At 44.7% G+C, this 19,884-nt stretch overlaps 1 protein-coding gene across 1 annotated transcript; it reads left to right on the top strand.

Moving 5' to 3' along the window:
• Nucleotides 1-3,910: 3,910 nt before the first annotated feature.
• cav3 (caveolin 3) lies at nucleotides 3,911-11,287 on the top strand. Its single transcript, XM_033036778.1, has 2 exons — nucleotides 3,911-4,269; nucleotides 10,751-11,287. Exons 1-2 carry the CDS (start codon nucleotides 4,159-4,161, stop codon nucleotides 11,090-11,092), a joined length of 453 nt encoding a protein of 150 aa, XP_032892669.1. The 5' UTR covers nucleotides 3,911-4,158; the 3' UTR covers nucleotides 11,093-11,287.
• Nucleotides 11,288-19,884: the final 8,597 nt, after the last annotated feature.

The raw sequence follows: 19,884 nt of genomic DNA, 5'->3' as shown, positions 1-19,884 counted from the left end.
TAGAGAACAGGTGCTTCCTGCTGTTATCTTCTGATTTTAATAGCAGTAATTTATTGAAGCATATGATGGATTACGTCCATTGTCGGTGGAGATTACATTTCACCTAAACTAAAGCAATAAGCCTCTCCAGGGTCCCAATATGTATGCAGAACTTCTCTGAATGGGGGAGAGTGGAAGGCAGGAATAGATTTCAATTTTACCCATTTCATGGGCTAGCTACTTCAAACACAGCTTTGCTTTGGTTCCCGGCTTCCCGCTGTTTCACCAGATGCTGCAGAGAGAGGAAAAATCAGACTGGGATGGTGCTTTGCCATAGACATTGTTCACCCAAATTCCTGACCATACAAGCAGAGATATATTTAGAAGGGGCGATTAAACATGTCCCCACAGGAATTCCAATATAGCAAGTGTAGGAATAGTGAATACATTGCAGTCTCCACATTACATGAACATTATCTAATGAGCTGCATACAGTAAAACTCCAATAATCCACTCCCCTCTTCCTCCCCTCCCTCTTATGCCTCCATGTGCCCTTCCTACACTAAATGTCAGTAAACCAGTTCCATAGTTCACAACGATGTATCCCTCTTGAGATCACCCTGTCATTAGCCAACAATCGATTTATCAGAGAATCTCCCTGCCTGAGGTAATCTGTTGACGGCCCTGATTTGCCCATATCTTTATTGCTTCCAGATTTTACCCATCCCCCCGCCCTGCACACAATCAGTCTGACGAAGGGTCCTGTCCCGAAATATCAATTTTTTCCAGAGATGCCACCTGACCCATTGAGTTACGCCAGCATTTTGTGAATATCTTTGGTATAAACCAGCATCTGCAGTTCATTTCTATTCCAATAATCTAGCATACTCATTGATGATGTTGGACCGGCAGATTATCCACACTATTGGATGTTATTCTTATACTAGACTAAGTGGGACGGGAGGGTTGGTCCCCCAACGCAATATTCCACCTCTCCATATTGTGGGTCAAATGGATTCTTGGCCTGGTGGCTCAGTCACTCAAGCCTGTTATGCTGGCAGCTCACTCACTCACGGCTGGTGGGCTGGCAGTTGACTCATGGCTATTCCTTGAAATTCCATTTCAAGCAGGGTGCAAGGCCACCAAATTCAAGTGCAGTTTCTTACCACTTCAAGTAGGGTGCAAGGCCACCAAATTCAAGTGTAGCTTCATACCATTTCAAGCAGGGTGCAAAGCCATTAAAGACAGCGAGTCGTGAGTCCTCCTCCATCTTGCAGAGACTGAGCCACGCCCACACTTCTGGGTTTTATAGTCCCTACCCACCTCCCACCAGAAGGGGCGTGGCCTTCATGGTGTGATTGACAGGAGAGAGAATCTCAACATTTTTAAAACACTAATAACTCTTTTATTTTTCATCGATGGAAAAAATCCTTGGCACCTGATGAGCGGAGGGGGACTCTCAGTAAGAGGGCCAAAAATCACAGCCGTATGTGGTAGCGTTTTTTCTAAAATCTGGTATTTTGTTGGCTCGCATGCTTGATCAATGGTGTTTTACCATTAATGTTTTATTATTATTAATGTTTAGTGTTTTCTGAGTCATTCGTAACTGTCACTATATATCATGTTGTTACTTGTGGGCGGAGCACCAAGGCAAATTCCTTGTATGTGAATACTTGACCAATAAACGTACTTACTTACTTACTTATTGTGTTTGGCATGGACATTCTGGGCTGAAGGGCAGGTTCCTGTGCTGTACTGTTCTATGTTCAATGTAAAATATATTACACTGTTCCAGTAAACAAGTTAAGTTCAAAAGGGGAGCAGAATCACCTGGTGAGCCAAATGCCGAACCTACAGCATTTTCCAATATTCGGATACTTTATTTTCAGGTTGATTCATCAATGATCCAGGCTACATGAACCTAATGAGCCAGTAGGTCAGAATGAAGTGATGGTGGAATGATTACCAATCTTTGCACCAGGCCTTTCCATACCTCTCCTGGCAACGCTGGCCTGAACAACAGACCTCTCACACACAGAAACACAGGGCACAAAAGTCAGCCTCATTGCTTAATAAAATGTTGCAGATATCAAAGGTCCTCATCTTGGCAGTTCTATTTGTTTGCTCACTGCCTACTGTGACCAGTGAGTTAGCCTTGTTTTAGTCTGTAGGGTTAAATGTGCAGTAATACACGTTAGGGATTATTTTGTCTGCAGTGTCTATAGAAATATATTTGGCATATTACAGACAAAAATGGAACCCTTGATCCTCATGAAAGACTGAGCAGATTAATGTTATCAACAAAATGGGAGTCACTACTGGAAATTTTATTGAAACAGAACAGTAATCAAATCTCACTAGGAAGGATTTGACTCTGCTTAAAGTACCAGGGCACGATCAGAAATGAAAACAACAACGCTGGAAACCCTACGGGTCAGGCAGTATCGGTGGACAGAGTAAAACCATGTTAATTTTCTGAAGCAGAGAAGGTGGGGGGGGGGGGGGGGGGTTAAAAGCCTTTTTGTCTTTGCTATGTTTGTACCCTGGAACATTGAGCTGCCAACCTTTCACCAGGCATGTTTTTGTAATATCTTTAGTTTCGTTTAGTTTAGAGATACAGCGTGGAAACATGCCCTTTGACCCACCGAGTCTGCACTGACTAGCGATTCCCGCACACTATCACTATCGCTTTTCAGGTCAGGTCGGGGGGAGTTCCCCCCGCCACGGGTACCATGTAATCCCGTGCTACCTGCTCCATGGCCGGATAGTTGGCGACTAAACCATCTCCCCCACCTGGTTTGCCAGGTGAGGAGGGGGGTGTGGACCCCCAGCAGGACCAAAAACAAGACCTGTCAAAGGGTGGATGAGCTCCTAGTGATCCAACGGGCCATCCACACTTCAGTAGAAGTTGCGATCACTGTCGTACATAGCGTTGTAAGGCACCGTGCTCGTTGATGGTTTCAACGATGATGATGATGATGAGAAGGGGGGCTGGGGGTGCGGTGCATAGAACAATGGGAAAGCCATGAAAGGGTGGAGACATCAAAGGGAACTGCAATCATAGGGTAGATGGAACAAATTGAATGTCAGTGCTATGGTGAAGATCAGGATTGACACAAGTGTTGATGGTGGTGGATGAAAGAGGGTGGTGAAGGCTTATTAAGCACAACTGATATGTCTGCAGAAGTATAAGTAGAGGAGAGAGAGTAAAAATAAATGCTGAGAGTGTGAGTTGCAAAACCCTGCGGCTACTGAGAATCTGAAAGAAAGTAGAGGCTGATGAAAAGAGAGGAAACCACAGTTAACATTACAGTTTGATAACTTTTTCACCTGAAGTAGCCACTACTGACATAAGGCTGATCCTCTGGAAATTGTTGAATTCAATATTGAGAGTTGACGGTTGGAATCAAGGAGTGTTCAGTCAGAAAATTAGTGGCTGTTCCTTGGGTTTACATTGAGCTTTGCTGGAATAGTGCAAGAATCCAAACCCAGAAAGGTCAGAGGATGAGTGGGAGGGAGATTTATAGTATTCAGCAAGCTGGTCATTCTTGCAGCCCAAAGTGTTAAATTCTGAGAAAACCGTCACCCAATCTACATTTGATTTATTCGATGTAGAGGAAACTCATTGTGAGCAAGTGAGCTCTAGACTTGCACTAGATATGTACAAGTGTTGTAGCTGCAAGGACTGCTAGGATACAGACCACTCACCTCTACCATTATAAGTGTGAAAAAAGAAATTCTAAGGATGCTTTTGAGTGTTGTTTTTTTTTTTGGTTAATAGCAAAGCAATTCAAACTTGACCAATGTTCTAAACCAAATAGTCCATAACAGTACCCAATATCCCAGAGCCCGGTGTTTCTGCTCCAGTGTAAAGGCAACAAGTGAGGAATTTCTGTCGGTGTTATTATTAAAACAGGGCGAGGGGATGCCCTATAATGGTGCCGGTGGCCGCCTGTCCTCCCGGCTCTTTCGCTGAGGAGTGCCACGGGCTGGTGGGACGGCGGGGCTGCAGGGATCAGAGCTGTTTGCCTTGCAGACTGACATCCCGGGTGTGACCGTGTTGGGGGGAGTTTGTGGAGGAGCCCTCGGCACCTCCTGGCCGCACAGGCAGACTGCACTCCCCGTCGCTTTGACCGCGACGCTCAGGCCAGTTGAGCGGTGGCAAAGTTATCGAGAGTCATGGCCGAGACTAAACCCAACAGCGCCGAGCAGAAGTTCACGGGCGGCATCAACAAGGAAATCGACCTGGTGAACCGCGACCCCAACCACATCAACGAGGACGTGGTCAAGGTATATCTCTCACCCTCTCTTTGTAACCTGCATGTCGTGGGAGTTTGTTTCTTGTAACGCGAAAACCTGTGACTAACAGCTCTCCCATTCATTAACCGCTGCCCTTTATATTGTGCTCATACACCTGTCATTTAATAACTGCTACACTAAATACTTAAAACAAGCGCGCACCTTGAAGTTCAGTTCAATTTCTAAAGACTAAATGCACCCCATTATTGACAGTTCCTCCGTCTCTTCAATCATTTTTTTTTACTGGTAGGGAGGAGAAGTGTTGCCGCTTTAAATTCGTTCCTGCTTTAAATATCCCGAGCTTCACAGAGTGTTGACAACCGCGCTATATTTAACCAACGTTATGAATGTACAGACTCTGGGTTGAGTTGCATTTACTGTAGTACTTACTGCCTGCGATTCGATATTGGCCACAGTTGTAAAGCATCATCTTCATTGATTATCCCACATGTGCCGGTGGTCTGAAACTTTATATCTTACCGATCTAACTCTTCAGAACGTTTTGAAAAAGGAAGCAAAAGTTCAAAAATAAATTGGTAAAGACTTTTACATCCATGGGGTAGCTCTTGGCCTTTCACAATTAACACTGTGTTGGCATGATTACAATGTTGCATTTGTCCAAATGTCAATTTTATGAGGAATATTGTTTAGGTCATTGTGCAGCTTCTTTATTCATCAAAACAATCTATTGGAACTTTTGATGTGTCTATATGAGGGGATAGGTTTCAAAACGTTTAAAATACACTTGGATAGATACATGGATAGGATTTAGAGGATTATGGGCCAAATGCAGACAGATAGGACTAGTGCAGACGGGACAAGTTGACCAGCGTGGGCTGGCCTGATACAAAGAAGAGCGACCACTGGTCCATAGGCCGCCTACGTGCAGGTGTGGAACTACGACTTCCAGTAGTAACTTCTACTCTGTCGTTCTGCTCCTAGCCCATCGCCACAGGACTTTGTGTAGAGAAGAGTGCTGCCCAAAAACCTGTATGTGAATGAGTTTAAGGTGGAGAAGCTGTTTCACAGTAACAACCCCACCCTCTTGGCTGCAGAAGTCCAGTGGTATGAAAAATCATCACGGCTGGAGACTTCTTGGCTGCAGTGGATGGCCATGTCGTCTTTAATGCTCTGACTAGCCCTTCGCAATCCACAGTGCGTTGCTGCGTCACCTTTCCAGCCATTGGTTCATAAAGATCTCTTCCGCATGGTCCACCAGAGCAGACTTTCCATGAAGGATGAGAATGTCCCACAGGTTGAACTGGACTACATGGTACCAGTTGCAAGGCTATGCCTTGACCTGACAGTATATACACACATACACAAACATAAACATATATACATACATACGTATATCCATACATAATCAACATAAAAACATAAAACATCCAACAACAGTAGGACCAGCGCTTCCCGTTGTGATGGAAGGCACAAAAGTTATATACATGTAACTTAGAAGAGTAGATACAGGAAACAGGCCCTTTAACCTACGAAGATAGACACAAAAAGCTGGAGTAACTCAGCGGGACAGGCAGCATCTCTGGAGGAAAGGAATGGGTGACGTTTTGGGTCGAGACCCTTCTTCAGACTGGTTAGGGATATGAGAAACGAGAGATGCAGACGGTGATGTGGAGAACTTTAGCCTACAATACCTATGCAGACCTACAACATGCCCTCTGTGCACAGTATGTTGTGCCCATCTCCACTAGTGCAAGACAAGAGCTTTTAAATTGCTAACCCAAGGTGAGTATTGGAAAAGGACCAATGTCTCAAATTGATTCTGATTCAAACAACTGAGGATGAATTGGGAAGCAATGAGTGGCATGAAGAATTGCAAATGAGTTCAATAGCTGGGTGTAAAATAGAAAGCTGAGACTGAGTTCTTTGACCTTTACTGTATAAAATGGAAATGATCATTAGTACAGTTGATCCAATTACACCACCCAATGACTAGTTGGTGAAAAGACACATCCTTTCCCATTGGGATAGGCAGAGACATGACTGGAGTTTAGTTTCTCTGCAGTCAACATTTGGCCTGAGTGATTCAGGCAGCATTTTTTTGTGTTTTCACCAAGAGATATTGGTGAAAGCTTGATAAAAGCTGTCCAGAGTCTGACCTCCCCAGAGGAGCATGGGTGAAGCTCAACAAACTTCGTACTGGAGTTGGGAGTTTCAATGCCAGCGTGTGGAGAGGGGGGCTCCGTCAAAGCCCAGCCTGTGAATGCGGAGCAGTACAACAGACATCCAACCATGTCATCTCTGGATGCCCACTCTACCACCCACCAAATGGAGCTCAGGGCCTGGCAGACATTGACGCAGAGACAACAACCTGGCTGCTCAACACCCGGCTTGCGATCTAACTATTCCTTTGGTTTATGTTTCATTCGCAAGAAGAAGAACCAAGAGAAAATTGATTTGTGCCATTGTTATAACTATGATGGTGTGAATTGTGCCACGGAGCTGCTAAATCTTTCATTTATTTGCTTGCAAACACTTAAAGAACCATGGGGTTGTTTTTAACTCAACCTGCCTAGTGGTTGGTGGTGGATGGATGTTACAAATCAGGAATTTATTTAATCTATTCAAAACTCCATTTGTCCATCTAAACCTGCTAGATTCTGTTGGTGGCCAAGGTGGTGAGCATCTACATTAGTGGGACCGCAACTACATTTAAAGCGAAGCACCAATAGCTTAACTAACCAAAGCAGGTCATTAGAGTTCAGATACTGTTGTGATCTAACTGAATAGCAGAACAGAATTGAAAAGCTGAATGGCTTGCTTAAGTTACCTATGTCATATCTGGGTCTGGCTGGAGGCAACCCACAGCAAGATTGTGGACAGGATAGGTCCTCTTCCACATCCTCTGACTTTTGAGGATATGGAAGGAGCAGGACTAGATCCCCAGAGGATAGAATTACATCTTCACGCAACACGAAATGCTATGGGGTTTCCTGTTGCACAATCTCACCTTCCATCTCACACTTCCCTCTTCCCCCATTCCTTCATCTTTGTGAGAATTTTGGAATTCCTCTCCTTCAAGATAAACTTCTCAACTGCAATTACTACAAAGGTGGTGGAAGGTCAGTGTGGACACAGAGGGCCGAAGGGCCTGTTTTGGTGTTCTGCCTCACGATGGCTCTATGACTACACTTAGAAGGACAATTGTTCAGCCACTTTGAGTTGGGACTGAGATCCAGCTGAAGATGGTAAGCTTCATTTGGTTTTCGTGACTAACTTTACTAGCTAAAGAAAACACAAAGTGCTGGAGAAACTGAGCAGGTCACGCAGCATCTCTGGATAAATTAGGGTTTGGGTTGGAACACCGTCTTTAGACCAATTTAGAAATGTCACCTATCTATGTCTTCCAATAATGCTGCTTGACCTGTTGAGTTGCTCCAACACTTTGTGTTTCTTTTGTAAACCAGCGTCTGCTGTTCCTTGTGTCTCCATCTAACTTTTACTGACATTGCATTTTAAATTCCAAACAGTTTTCTGAAAGAGAATTCAAATCTACAGATAGGCACGGTGAAACAAAGTTCTTTACAAGCTTCCTGAGCAATTAGTCATGCACTTGATCATGCCCAAACCATGCCTAAAGTCAAGTGGGGTTTAAACATATGCATAAACCCCCAGACGTTATATGACAGACGACCTCACTTTTCTCCTCTTGGGGGTTTTTGCATTCCGGTGGGTTAGGGTGGTATTTGCTGAGGTAAATCAATGCCCTGGGACGGGTGGCAGGCAGCTGGCGGATCTTGCTGTGATGGAATGTCACTTGCGGTGGTGGAATGTCCCACTCACACGCTCTGCACGGCCCAGCACCATTGCAGAGAGCCGAGGGGACCTCTGGTGCCCAGGAGGGCGGGACAGCCTGATTGGCTGAGCTGTAACTTGACCCCAATTAACTTTCTGTTTTTGGAGTGGAGGCTCAGCACTTTTGCTGATGTTTGAGTAGCCTAGCAACAAGCAGCCCTTGGAGTCACTGGCTTTCTGCTTACCGTGCTGTAGACCCCACTTGCAATTCAGTGTTTGAATTCAGCTAAGGCACAAAATTGGAAGTAAAACATTCAGATCAGTCACTACCAGGCTACCCATCAACACACCCCTCCCATTCCCCACACCTGGTTCCACCCATCACTTGTGTAGGGAACTACAGATGCTGGCTTACACCAAAGATAGACACAAAATGCTGGAGTAACTCAGCAGGTCAGTCAGTTTCTCTGGAGAAAAGGAATAGTTGACTTTTCGGGTCGAGACCCTTCTACAGTTCGGTCTGAAACATCGCCTATTCCTTTTCTCCAGAGATGCTGCCTGGTCTGCTGAGTTACTCCAGCATTTTGTGTCTATTTTCCAGCTATTTGGCAGCCGTTGCCTCACCCCTCTCGCTCACCTTTTTAAACGGGCTATCTCCCCTCTAGTTAGTTAGTTAGTTTAGTTTATTGTCATGTATACTGAGATACAGTGAAAAAGCTTTTGTTGCTTGCTACCCAGTCAGTGGAAAGACAATACATGATTACAATCAAACTGTTCACAGTGTACAGATAAATTATAAAACGTTTAGCGCAAGATAGTCCAGTAAAGTCCGATTAAAGATAGTCTGAGGGTCTCCAAAGAGGTAGATGGTAGCTCAGGACCGCTCTCTAGTTGGTGATAGGATGGGTCAGTTGCCTGATAACAGCTGGGAAAAAACTGTCCCTGAATCTGGAAGTGTGCATTTACACACTGCTGCACCTCTTGCCTGATGGGAGAGGGGAGAAGAGGGAGTGACCGGAGTATTCTCTACTTTACACTCTGAGTCCTGATGCAGGGTCTCGACCCGAAGCGTAGACCATCCCTTTGCCTCCACAGAAGCTGCCTAACCAGATGCTGCCTGGGTTCCTCCAGAAGTTTGACTTTTGCTCGGGATTGCAACACCTGCAGTTTCTTGTGTCACTGCAAAGCCATTTTTAGTTTAGTTTAGTTTAGAGATACAGCCCACCGAGTCCGCGCCGACTTGTGACCCCGTACACGAGCACGATCCTGCACACACTAGGGACAATGTACAATTTTCACTGAAGCCAATTAACATACAAACTTGTACATCTTTAGAATATGGGAGGAAACCGGATCATCCAGAGAAAACCCACGCGGTCACAGGGTTAATGTACAAACTCTGTACAGACAGCACCCATAGTCAGGATGGAACCCGGGTCTCTGGCGCTGTAAGGCAGCAACTCTACCGCTGCGCCACCGTGCCGTCCGAGATTTTCCATTGTGACATTGTTCCATTGTAAAAATTAAACTAATTTGCCAGGGTCCTTCGGGAAGAAAACCTGCTGGACTTAATTCACATCAGCGGGAGTCAAGTGGTCATTGCACTGAGTGAGAGTGCCTGAGATTGGTACAAAGTGTCACCGCTGTGTTACACTGCTGCAACAAATCCAATGGACTTTTATTTAAATGAAAGTGAGGAATTTTCCCACCCACCTTTGCTTGCTAATTTAATATAAAAACTGGGTCAGGCTGTTGTGCGGCTGTGTCTCAGCTGACAGTGCCAACACCTCTTCGAGGAGCTTCCTACTGATGTGGAACTGCATAGTGCAGGTCTGAGTACGGCATGAAGGATTACATCGCAGGAACACCAGCAATGCAATATCATTTGCCTGAGCTTTTTTTGACAGTACTTTTGACAGTTGATCAGAGAAAGCAGGTGCATTGGAGCAAATCCAGGTTGCACATAACAAGCCACACTTCATCCCAACTTAGTATTAAATAGTGTTGTGTTCTTGTTATTTGTATGGCTGTATGGCAACCCAATGTAAAGTTGAACTCGAATTTGAGAGATTTTTAGATATTAGGTTTATGTTTATTTTTGTCACGTGTACCCAGATGCAGTGAAAAGCTTTGTTTTCCATGCAGTCCAAACAAAGCTTTTCATTATTCGGACCTAAGGATGTAGAGTGTATGAAGGAACTGCAGATGCTGGTTTAAACCGAAGATAGACACAAAACGAAGGGTCTCAACCCGAAACGTCACCCGGTCCTTCTCTCCAGAGATGCTGCCCGTCCTGCTGAGTTACTCCAGCATTTTGTGTCTACCAAAGGATGTAGTTAGTGCAAGAAAGTGGCATTGAGGTAAATGATCAACTTTGATCTTATTTAATGGCAGAGCATATGTGAGAGCTGAATCATCTTCTCCTGCTTTGATTGTTTATGTAATTATTATCCACCTACTGAACATTTGAAATGTTCAACTCCAAGCAACATAATTTGACTGGCAGATAATTGGAACCAGGTATTCTCCAATTTCCACAAGAACGTTTCCACTCCTGCGGAATATGCAGATAGTGTTCCCACAAACAATAAATCCAATATTTGAATTGTCATTGAACATCATTAAAATGCTTACAAAACCAACCCAATTTTCAGACAGAGATGCTTGGTGTTTGACAATACATGGAGAGTTAATGTATGATGTTGGTTATATCCCGCAGGTGGACTTTGAAGATGTGATTGCGGAGCCTGAGGGCACATACAGCCTGGATGGCGTGTGGAAAACCAGCTTCACAGTCTTCACCGTCTCCAAATACTGGTGCTACCGAATACTCTCCGCTATCTTTGGTGTCCCTCTATCACTGATCTGGGGCTTCTACTTTGCTTGCCTCTCCTTCTGCCACATTTGGGCTATTATGCCTTGTATCAAGAGCTACTTGATTGAGATCCAGTGCATCAACAGGATCTTCTCCATATGTATTCACACCTTCTGCGACCCCTTCTACGAAGCCCTGGGGAAAGTATTCAGCAACATTCGTGTCAATTTACACAAGGAAGTTTAGCTGCTCCCGATGGCTCCAATCAATAAATGCATTCTGACAGAAGGCCTGTCTGCTAAATTGCCAGATTTTATTCAGAACTTTTGCTTCATGTAATTGTACTTCACTTTGACTGTTGATATGATTTAGCTTTATCTCACTACTGTTTTCCACTTTTGATTATTGTGAAGTTCTAAAAATCTCTGAGAATTCATTGACCAAGAGTTGTCTGAGTCATTTTTTTATGCATGTCCATTTACAATTAATTCTGTCACTATTGTGTCTATATCCAAATTTCATCACTAATGCTTTCCAAGTATACTTCTATTCTCTTTTCAGTTTCCTATTTTGGGTGCATTCAGACTATTAGCAATCTTGACATCCTATGTAATCCAGGGGTGAACTTCCAACTGTGACCTCTCCACCGCACAGACTGTGTACTACCTCACCTATAGTGTTACCAGTTCCTTCTCTACCTCAATCCATTTTCTGCTAAAATCCTTATCCATTATTTCGATCTCTCCATATGTCTAACGCTGGTCGTTGGGCAATGATTGCCACATTCATCCAGACAATCACCGTGAACCTACGGGTCGCGTCGGCAATGTTAACAGTCTGTCTCGTCCATTCCTTTTTTTGTTGTTTTATAGCATGTGTTAAATGTATGTTTTAGTGTTCTTTAGCTTGTTTTATTTGCTGGCGCCACCCGTAGGTTCACCATTGTGCCAGAGCTACTACACTCCAAACTTTCTGAGTTGACTGTGCCTGAACCTCTCTGTCAGTGGATCACCAACTTCCTGACAGACAGGAAGCAGCATGTGAGGCTGGGAAAGTACATCTCGGACCCGCAAACACTCAGCATAGGAGCACCGCAAGGCTGCGTACTCTCTCCTCTCCTCTACTCTCTCTACACCAACGACTGCACCTCCACATACACCTCTGTCAAGCTTCTCAAGTTTGCTGACGACACAACCCTGATTGGACTGATCCAGGATGGGGAGGAATCTGCCTACAGACACGAAGTGTCACAGCTGGCGTCCTGGTGCCGTAGCAACAACCTAGAGCTCAATGCGCTTAAGACAGTGGAATTGATTGTAGACTTTAGGAGAGCTCTCCGTCCCCTCACCCCACTCACCACCAACAACATCACAGTCACATCTGTGGAGTCTTTCAAGTTCCTGGGAACCATCATCTCCAAGGACCTTAAGTGGGGGGCTACCATCGACTCCACAGTCAAAAAGGCACAACAGAGGATGTACTTCCTGCGGCAGCTGAGGAAGCACAATCTGCCACAGGCAATGATGGTCCAATTCTACATGTCCATCGTAGAGTCTGTTCTCACCTTTTCCATCATGGTCTGGTTTGGCTCAGCCACCAAGCACGACACCTGGAGGCTGCAGCGAATCGTCCGATCAGAGAAGATTATTGGCTGCAACCTTCCCTCCATTGATGAACTGTACACTGCAAGGGCCAGGAAGCGAGCGGGCAAGATCATCTCTGACCCCTCTCACCCTGGCCACAAACTCTTTGAATCACTTCCCTCTGGAAGGCGACTCCGGACTGTCAAAGCTGCCACAGCCAGACATAAAAAGTTTTTATCCACGAGTAGTTGCTCTACTCAATAACCAAAAATCTGTAGCCTCCCTTTGATCTGGTATTTTGTTGGTTCACATACTTGATCAATGGTGTTTTATCATTAATGTTTTATTATTTAGTATTTTGTGAGTCATTCGTAACTGTCACTGTATGTCATGTTGTTACTTGTGGGCGGAGCACCAAGGCAAATTCCTTGTATGTGAATACTTGGCCAATAAACTTACTTACTTACTTTATGTGGGGGATGGGGGGAACTTTTATTTGGTCTCTTACCTCGATGGAGGTGCAATTTGTTTCCATATCGTTTCTCTGCCCGCACTGCGGCCTAACATCAAGGAGTAGGTGGCCTCTGCTGGAGACCGACTTCAGGAGCTCCAACTGCTGGAACCTGCGGACTTTGACATCATGGAGCTCGCGGTCCCTGGTTAGAGATCGACTTGAGGAGCTCCAACCGCAGGAGCTTCGACCGCCCCAACGCGGGTGCTTCAATCGCCCCGACGTGGGGTCTTCGATCACCGGCCGCGGGAGCTTCGATCACCCCGACTGTGGATGGTACGACTGCCCCGACTGCGGGAGAATAAAGAGGGAAGAAGATTAAACTTTATTGCCTTCCATCACAGTGAGGAATGTGGGGAATCCTCTGTGGTGGATGTTTATGTTAGCGTTTATGTGGTTGTGTGTCTTGTTGCTATTTTTTAGCATGGCTGTATAGTAAATCGAATATCACCGTACCTTAATTGGTACACGTGACAATAAAAGACCTTTGAACCTTTGAACAATCACAGTCAGGGCGGGCAGTGGTAGAGTTGCTGCCTTACAGCGCCAGAGACCGGGGTTCAATTGTGACTACGGATGCTGTCTGTATGGAATTTATACCTTCTCCCCTTGGACAATCTGGGGTTTTTCTGGGTGTTCTAGTTAATTGGCTTTGCTAAAAATTGTTAAAAGAGTCCCTAGTATGTAGGAGAGTGCTATTGTATGGGGATCACTGGCCGGCGTGGACTCAGTAGACCGAAGGACCTGCTTCCGTGCTGTATCTCTAAACTAAATTAAAGCTAGATGGGGAGATTAACTAGTGGGGTGTTACATGGATTCCTATTGGGGTTCAAGCTGTTCACAATCTATATCATGATATTAATCAGGGAATCAAGTGTAATGTAGCCAATCGATGCCAGTCGATGTGGCAGAGTGGGATGTGGGGCAGATTTAGTTAGGCCTCACGGGAAATGGACCGGCCACATGAATGGGCAAGGATGGAGCAGAATCTCCCACCTCCTGCTCTTCGAACACTGCCTGCTTCCTCCTACTTAAGACACAGACCGCATCCACCATCAAGTCTTCCTATTCATTCCTACCTGCATCACATTCTTCCTGTTGTTCAGGCATGACTGACATACTCTGCCAGCCCTGCTCCACCTTCTAATTGGGAAGTGCATGAATCCTCCTACTCCGCTGCTCAGACTGCCGGCTTCTCCATCCTCCTCCTGCTGTTCCTCAGACTGCTGCCTGCATCCTCCTCTATCTGCAGCTCCTCCATTTCTGCCTCCAGCCTGATTCCTCCCCATCTGCCCGCCTGGGCCTCGCACACTGCCTCCATCCTCCTCCTCCACATTACTTGCATCAGTCTCTGCCTCTTTCCTCCACCCCCTGATGTCTGGAATCTCCCTGGACCTACTTCTCCTCTCCTGCTACTCCTTGGATTCAGCCCGTATTGTGCTCCCCACGCCTCCTACTCCTGACAGTCTACAACCTTTTATTCCTCCTTCTGTCACTCAGGCACTCTCTTCATCCTCTACCTCCTTCTGATCCACACATATTCCTTCATCCTCCTCTTCCTCCTTCTCCTCTTCCTCCTGCTCCACCTCCTCCTGCTCCTTCTGCTCCTCTTCCTCCTGTCCTTTGACACTCCATTCATTCTCCCATTCTTTCTCCTCCTCCACCCAGCCGTCAGATATTCCCCTCTCCCCCTTCTTTACTTTGGCTCTGGCTTGCAGGATAATTACTCAGCTGACAATGGCCCCTTCCTCATCGTGCTTCTCCTCAAAAACTGCCTCCCTCTCTTCATCCTGCTCAGTTCAGAGTCTGCTTTACCTGAGACGCATGTCCAAACTTCAGCTGTGCTGAATGGCAGGGAGCAGTCAGCACCATTGCTAACCACTGCTCTCGCCCTGTGCCTTGGTGTTATTGGTTTATTATTATCACAAGTACCGAGATCCAGTGAAAAACTTTGCTCTGCATGCTATCTGAGAAAATCATCGATGCACTAGTACAATCAATCCACACATGAGGACAACAGGTGGTACAAAAAGGAAACAGAGTGTTGAATATACTGTTACAGATAGAAAGAACGAGCAGAAAAAAAAGTAATTGAAAGCCCACAACAAGATAGATTGGGATTACATACTTAGTTTATGAGAGGGCCGTTCAAGAGTCTGATAACAGCAGGGAAGGAGCTGTTCCTGAATCTGGAGGTACATACACACAAGCTTTTATATCTCTGTCTGACAGAAGAATGAATAAGAGGGAATGACCAGGGTGTGAGTGGTCCTTGAGTTTGTTGGCTGCTTCCCCGAGGCAGCATGAAGTGTAGATGGAGTGATTGAAGGGGAGGCTGGATTGATTGCCTGATGGACTGGGCTACGTCCACAACCCTTGGCACTACACATACACCCTGTTCCCATGCCGAATATTGTGTTGGAATGGAAACCAGGGACGACCCATGTCAAACACACAAGCTCCTGCCTGTCTTTTTCTGTATGTGATGAATATATATATTTCACCTTCTCAAAAGGTTTTTCCAGAATGAAGCCGGACTCTGAAATGTTTCAAGTTTATGTCAGGTTTCAAATCTGCTGATTTAAATCCCTTAACTGGTGTAAAGGCCATGTATTTAGAGTGGTTATTTTGCTCCTGTGGTATCTGAAGAGTGACAGATACACTTCAGACTCTTGTCGGACTCATTCATACTCACGCAAACAGGAGGAAGAACTCCTCATATTATGCTTTGGTAGCAGCCAACTGTGTGAACATTGCATTAATCACTTTTAGGTAACTATATAACTCCCTCTCCCTTCTTCCCCATATAATCTGGCATCAGAATTGATTTTCTACTGAGCATCCTAGGCACTCCACCTTCATAAATGAAGAACTTTCCAACTAATATTTCAAAGTACATTCTGCATAAGAGAAACAAGTGATTTTACAATACCTGGTGCCACTTTTAAATGAAAATAGGTCCATGCACTTCATTGAAGTCCCCGCTCCACACCATCACTGCTGTGTGGCATCCAAACAGCATATTTGGCACAGTTGATAACCTTTACTGATTCACCCAAGCAGGACAAACTGGTACACAATACCCAATGATAGGCACTGCACTGGTGGAACACAAATATCTTGGAATCATTTCATGTCCGTGTAGGAGCTGAATAGTAGCCACTTATTGAGTGGGAATTGTGAGGCTGGGTGGTGTAATCCTAGTGCTAAGGAGCAGAATAACTGTATAGCTGTTGCCTTCATTTAAAGCAGCATAAACAAGCGTATTCCTCATGTAGAAACAAAGAACAGCAGATGTTGGTTAACACACAAAAGGACACCAAGTGCTGGAATAACTCAGCAGGTCTGATAAAGGGTCTCAACCTGAAAACGTCACTTATCCATGTTCTCCAGAGATGCTGCCTGACCCTCTGAGTTACTCCAGCACTTCGTGTCTTTTTTAGCATTTCCCATAATCAAATGAGATTGAGGTACGTGTGTTATGGGTAGGGGGTAGTTAACACTTACATTTAATCTCCTTTCTTGCAGATTCTTCGGCACGCCATGCATGAAACTGTGTATAAGGATACGTAAATCTTGTTATCTTTGTGGATCCCTCCCAGCTGAATTAAAATAAGAATCCATTAAACCTGGGTTTATTAAATAATTGTAATAAAACTGATAGAAATTAAATGCAGTGTGAAGCTCCAAATACAGTACTGGATATAAATCTGAGGAAGGTCTTCGAATCCCAAAGAAATTCCAGACAGAACAACATATTGAGTAAAATGTATTTAATAGTAAACAGGCTCGCAGTACAAATCAGTAAACAATGGCACCTCACCTTTTGTTTTTTACCTCACTGCTTCTCCCTGCACCACCATTTGCATCTGGCATCGGACACTTTATTTCCCCATCTCTCAAACACCTTTCCATAACTGAAGTTGTCATTATTGGTCCAGCTCACCCCAACGTTCTTGGGAAAGTTTTGGTGATTCACCACATTAGCCCCCGAATTTTAGCAGAGGGCGGAAGCCTCAGTTAGAGTTCAGCCTGGTGTTGGAATTACAGGCTGGTCTGTAACTGACGCTTCTGCCCTCTGCTAAATTGTGGCTAATTGTGCCTGAACCTTGCTGGAGAATACATCCTATCGGACAAAACCTCAAATCCCCGTTTACTCACCCAGTGGCATATCTAGGAATGTACAAAGAGAATGGCACGCAGACTAATTCGATGGTCATCATAGACCTTTCACTCTTTTGGAATGGAATTTTAAGTTCCACCTACCTACTCCCTTGTTGTGAATAACATGTTAATGAAGTCACAAGCGATGAGGCGATTTTCGTTTCTGTCAGAGGGTCATGAGTCATTGCAGCATTCTTCCTCAAAGGGTGATTTTTAAGGCAAACAAAGATAGATTCATGCAAGATGGTAAAATGTTGCCCTAGGTAAACAGGAACGTGAATTTGAGGCTGCAATCCACTTCAATACTCTTTCCTTATACCTCAATCCTATACCATCTTGTTATTGATACTGCTCACATTGGACAAAAATAACGTTGGCTATTTCTCCTATCTGTCCCTCTCATTATCTTATATGCTTCTAGCAGGTCATCCCTCAGCCACCTTCGCTCCTGGGAAAACCAGCTGAGCCTGTCCAATCTCTCTCTGTAATAAAAGTCCTCCAAACCAGGCAGTATCTTGGTGATTCACCTCTGATTGAACGGGAAGGATCTATTTCCCTTATCAGAGTTAACTTAGAGTATACACAGATATTTAGCAGGGGATGAGAAGGCAGTTGAGGAAGGGACTCACACAAAGGATGTAGGACCGATGTTTACACCGAAGATAGACACAAAATGTTGGAATAACTCAGCGGGACAGGCAGCATCTCTGGATAGAAGGAATGGGTGATGTTTCGGGTTGAGACCCTTCATCCCCGACTCTCAGTCTGAAGAAGGATCTCAACCCAAAATGCCACCTATTGCTTCTATCCAGAGATGCTGCCTGTCTCACTGAGTTACTCCAGCATTTTGTGTCTATCTTAGATATGGAAGAAGCAGGACTAGACGCTCAGAGGATGGATTTACATCCTTCACATCTGATAAGTAATGCCAAATAGTTTCCTGCTGCACAATCACACCTTCAGAATCACACTCAGGCTCAGCGGGACAGCTACAGCTACTTCCCTCTTCCCACATTCCCTCATCTGTGTGAACATTTTGTAATTCCTCTCCTTGAAGATAAATTTCCAAACTGCAATTGGTACAAAGGGGCTGTATGTAATTGGAACAAGATGTCCTTATTCGGGAAACCAAATCCTCATGAAATAAGGTCAACATATTGCTGCTCTGCCTCAATGCTTTGTCCACCCAATTGTTATCTTTCATTGACTCATGTACAGTGATACTAAGATCCCTCTGAAGATACTTTTCAATCGCTCATCACATTATAAATGCTCCCCCTTTTCATTTTAGATCACCTCATGTTTGTGTCATACAAATATGTGTATGATTTGTGTCAATATTTTGTGTCTATCTTCATACAAAGGATGGCGGGCAACAGGAGCTCAGTGCCTGAAAAGGTGAAAGCAGAAACTCTCTTGGCATAGAAACAGCATCTGGATAAGCACTGGAGTTGCTGTGAACCTCAGAATTAGGTAGAATGAGCCGGGAAGAGAGATGTTTGGGCAATTTCATAAACTGCTCAAGTTCTTACTTCAGGAAGTGCAGATGTAACAAGAAGATCCCCATGGGACAATATAGACTTTACTCACCAACTGCTTTGGAATATCTCTGATCAATTTGTGGGGAAAAATATCCACAATAAACATTTGGCTATAATTATGATTCATAGAACTGGGAAAAGTTATAGCAAAATTCACTCCCTGAGTGCGCCTCTTAATCTGTCAGAAACAGTGAAGCTGTATCAGGACTGATGATGAAGCCTGGAGCATATTTCGAAGTTTTGCAAAATTAATGTATCTTTCCTCATTTACAGTCTCATTGATGGAGTTGTGGTATAATTGTTTGTTGGTCAAATAGCCACTCATTAGATGCTCATGCCACACTCGCAGGAGAGTGGGAACTACATGCCCTGCCAATTTATGGTTCATACTTAGTTTGTTCTGATACTGATGGTTCTGTTCCCACTTCCCCCTGTAGACTTGCTAACAGAGCTTTTCTGAACAGTTTGGGGGCCATTTCCTCCCCTTGTGTTTCTTTAGGTATTCTTGATTCACGATGGGAAGTTAAATCAGGTCAAGACCTTCTCATTGAATGGCAGGGCTCTGGGGAGTGCTGTACATCAGAGGGATCTAGGAGTGCAGGTACATAGTTAGTTGAAATTGGCATCACAGGTAGATAGGGTCGAAGAAAGCTTTCATCGGTCAGGGTATTATTTAAGTTGGGATGTTTTTTTACAGTTGTGCAAGACGTTGGTGAGGCCACACTTGACGCATTGTGTTCAGTTTTGGTCAACCTGGTATAGGAAAAATGTTGTTAAGCTGGAAGAGTACAGAGACGATTTACAAGGATGTTGCCAGGGCTTGAGGGTCTGAGCTGTAGAGAGAGGTTGGGCAGGCTAGGACTTTATTCCCTAGCTTGCAGGAGGATGAGGTATCATGTTATAGAGGTATATCAGATCACGAGGGGGATAGATAGGATGACTGCACAGAATCTTTTACCCAGAATAAGGAAAAAATAACCAGACATAGGTTTATGGTGAGAGGGGAAAGGTTCACTCGGAACTTTAGTGGAAACTTTTCACACAGAGACTAATGGATATATGGAACCAGCTGCCAGAGGATGTAGTTGAGGGAAGTACTATAACCACATTTAAAAGACATTTGGACAGGTACATGGATAGGAAAGGTTTAGAGGGATATGTGCCAAATGCAAGCAGGTGGGACTAGTGTAGATGGAGCACCTAGATTGGCTTGGGCAAGTTAGGCCAGAGTTGTACAAC

This window comes from Amblyraja radiata, chromosome 18, assembly GCF_010909765.2.
Source record: "Amblyraja radiata isolate CabotCenter1 chromosome 18, sAmbRad1.1.pri, whole genome shotgun sequence".
NCBI lineage: Eukaryota > Metazoa > Chordata > Chondrichthyes > Rajiformes > Rajidae > Amblyraja > Amblyraja radiata.
Note: the sequence above shows the minus strand (reverse complement) of the source record. Positions and strands in the feature narration are given on the sequence as shown.

What these genes read in the sequence shown, in the direction of transcription:
- cav3 (XM_033036778.1), top strand. Translation starts at nt 4,159, where the DNA reads ATGGCCGAGACTAAACCCAACAGCGCCGAGCAGAAGTTCACGGGCGGC. An exon ending in TCAACGAGGACGTGGTCAAG is followed by an intron (nt 4,270 to 10,750) that starts GTATATCTCTCA and finishes TATATCCCGCAG; the next exon opens with GTGGACTTTGAAGATGTGAT.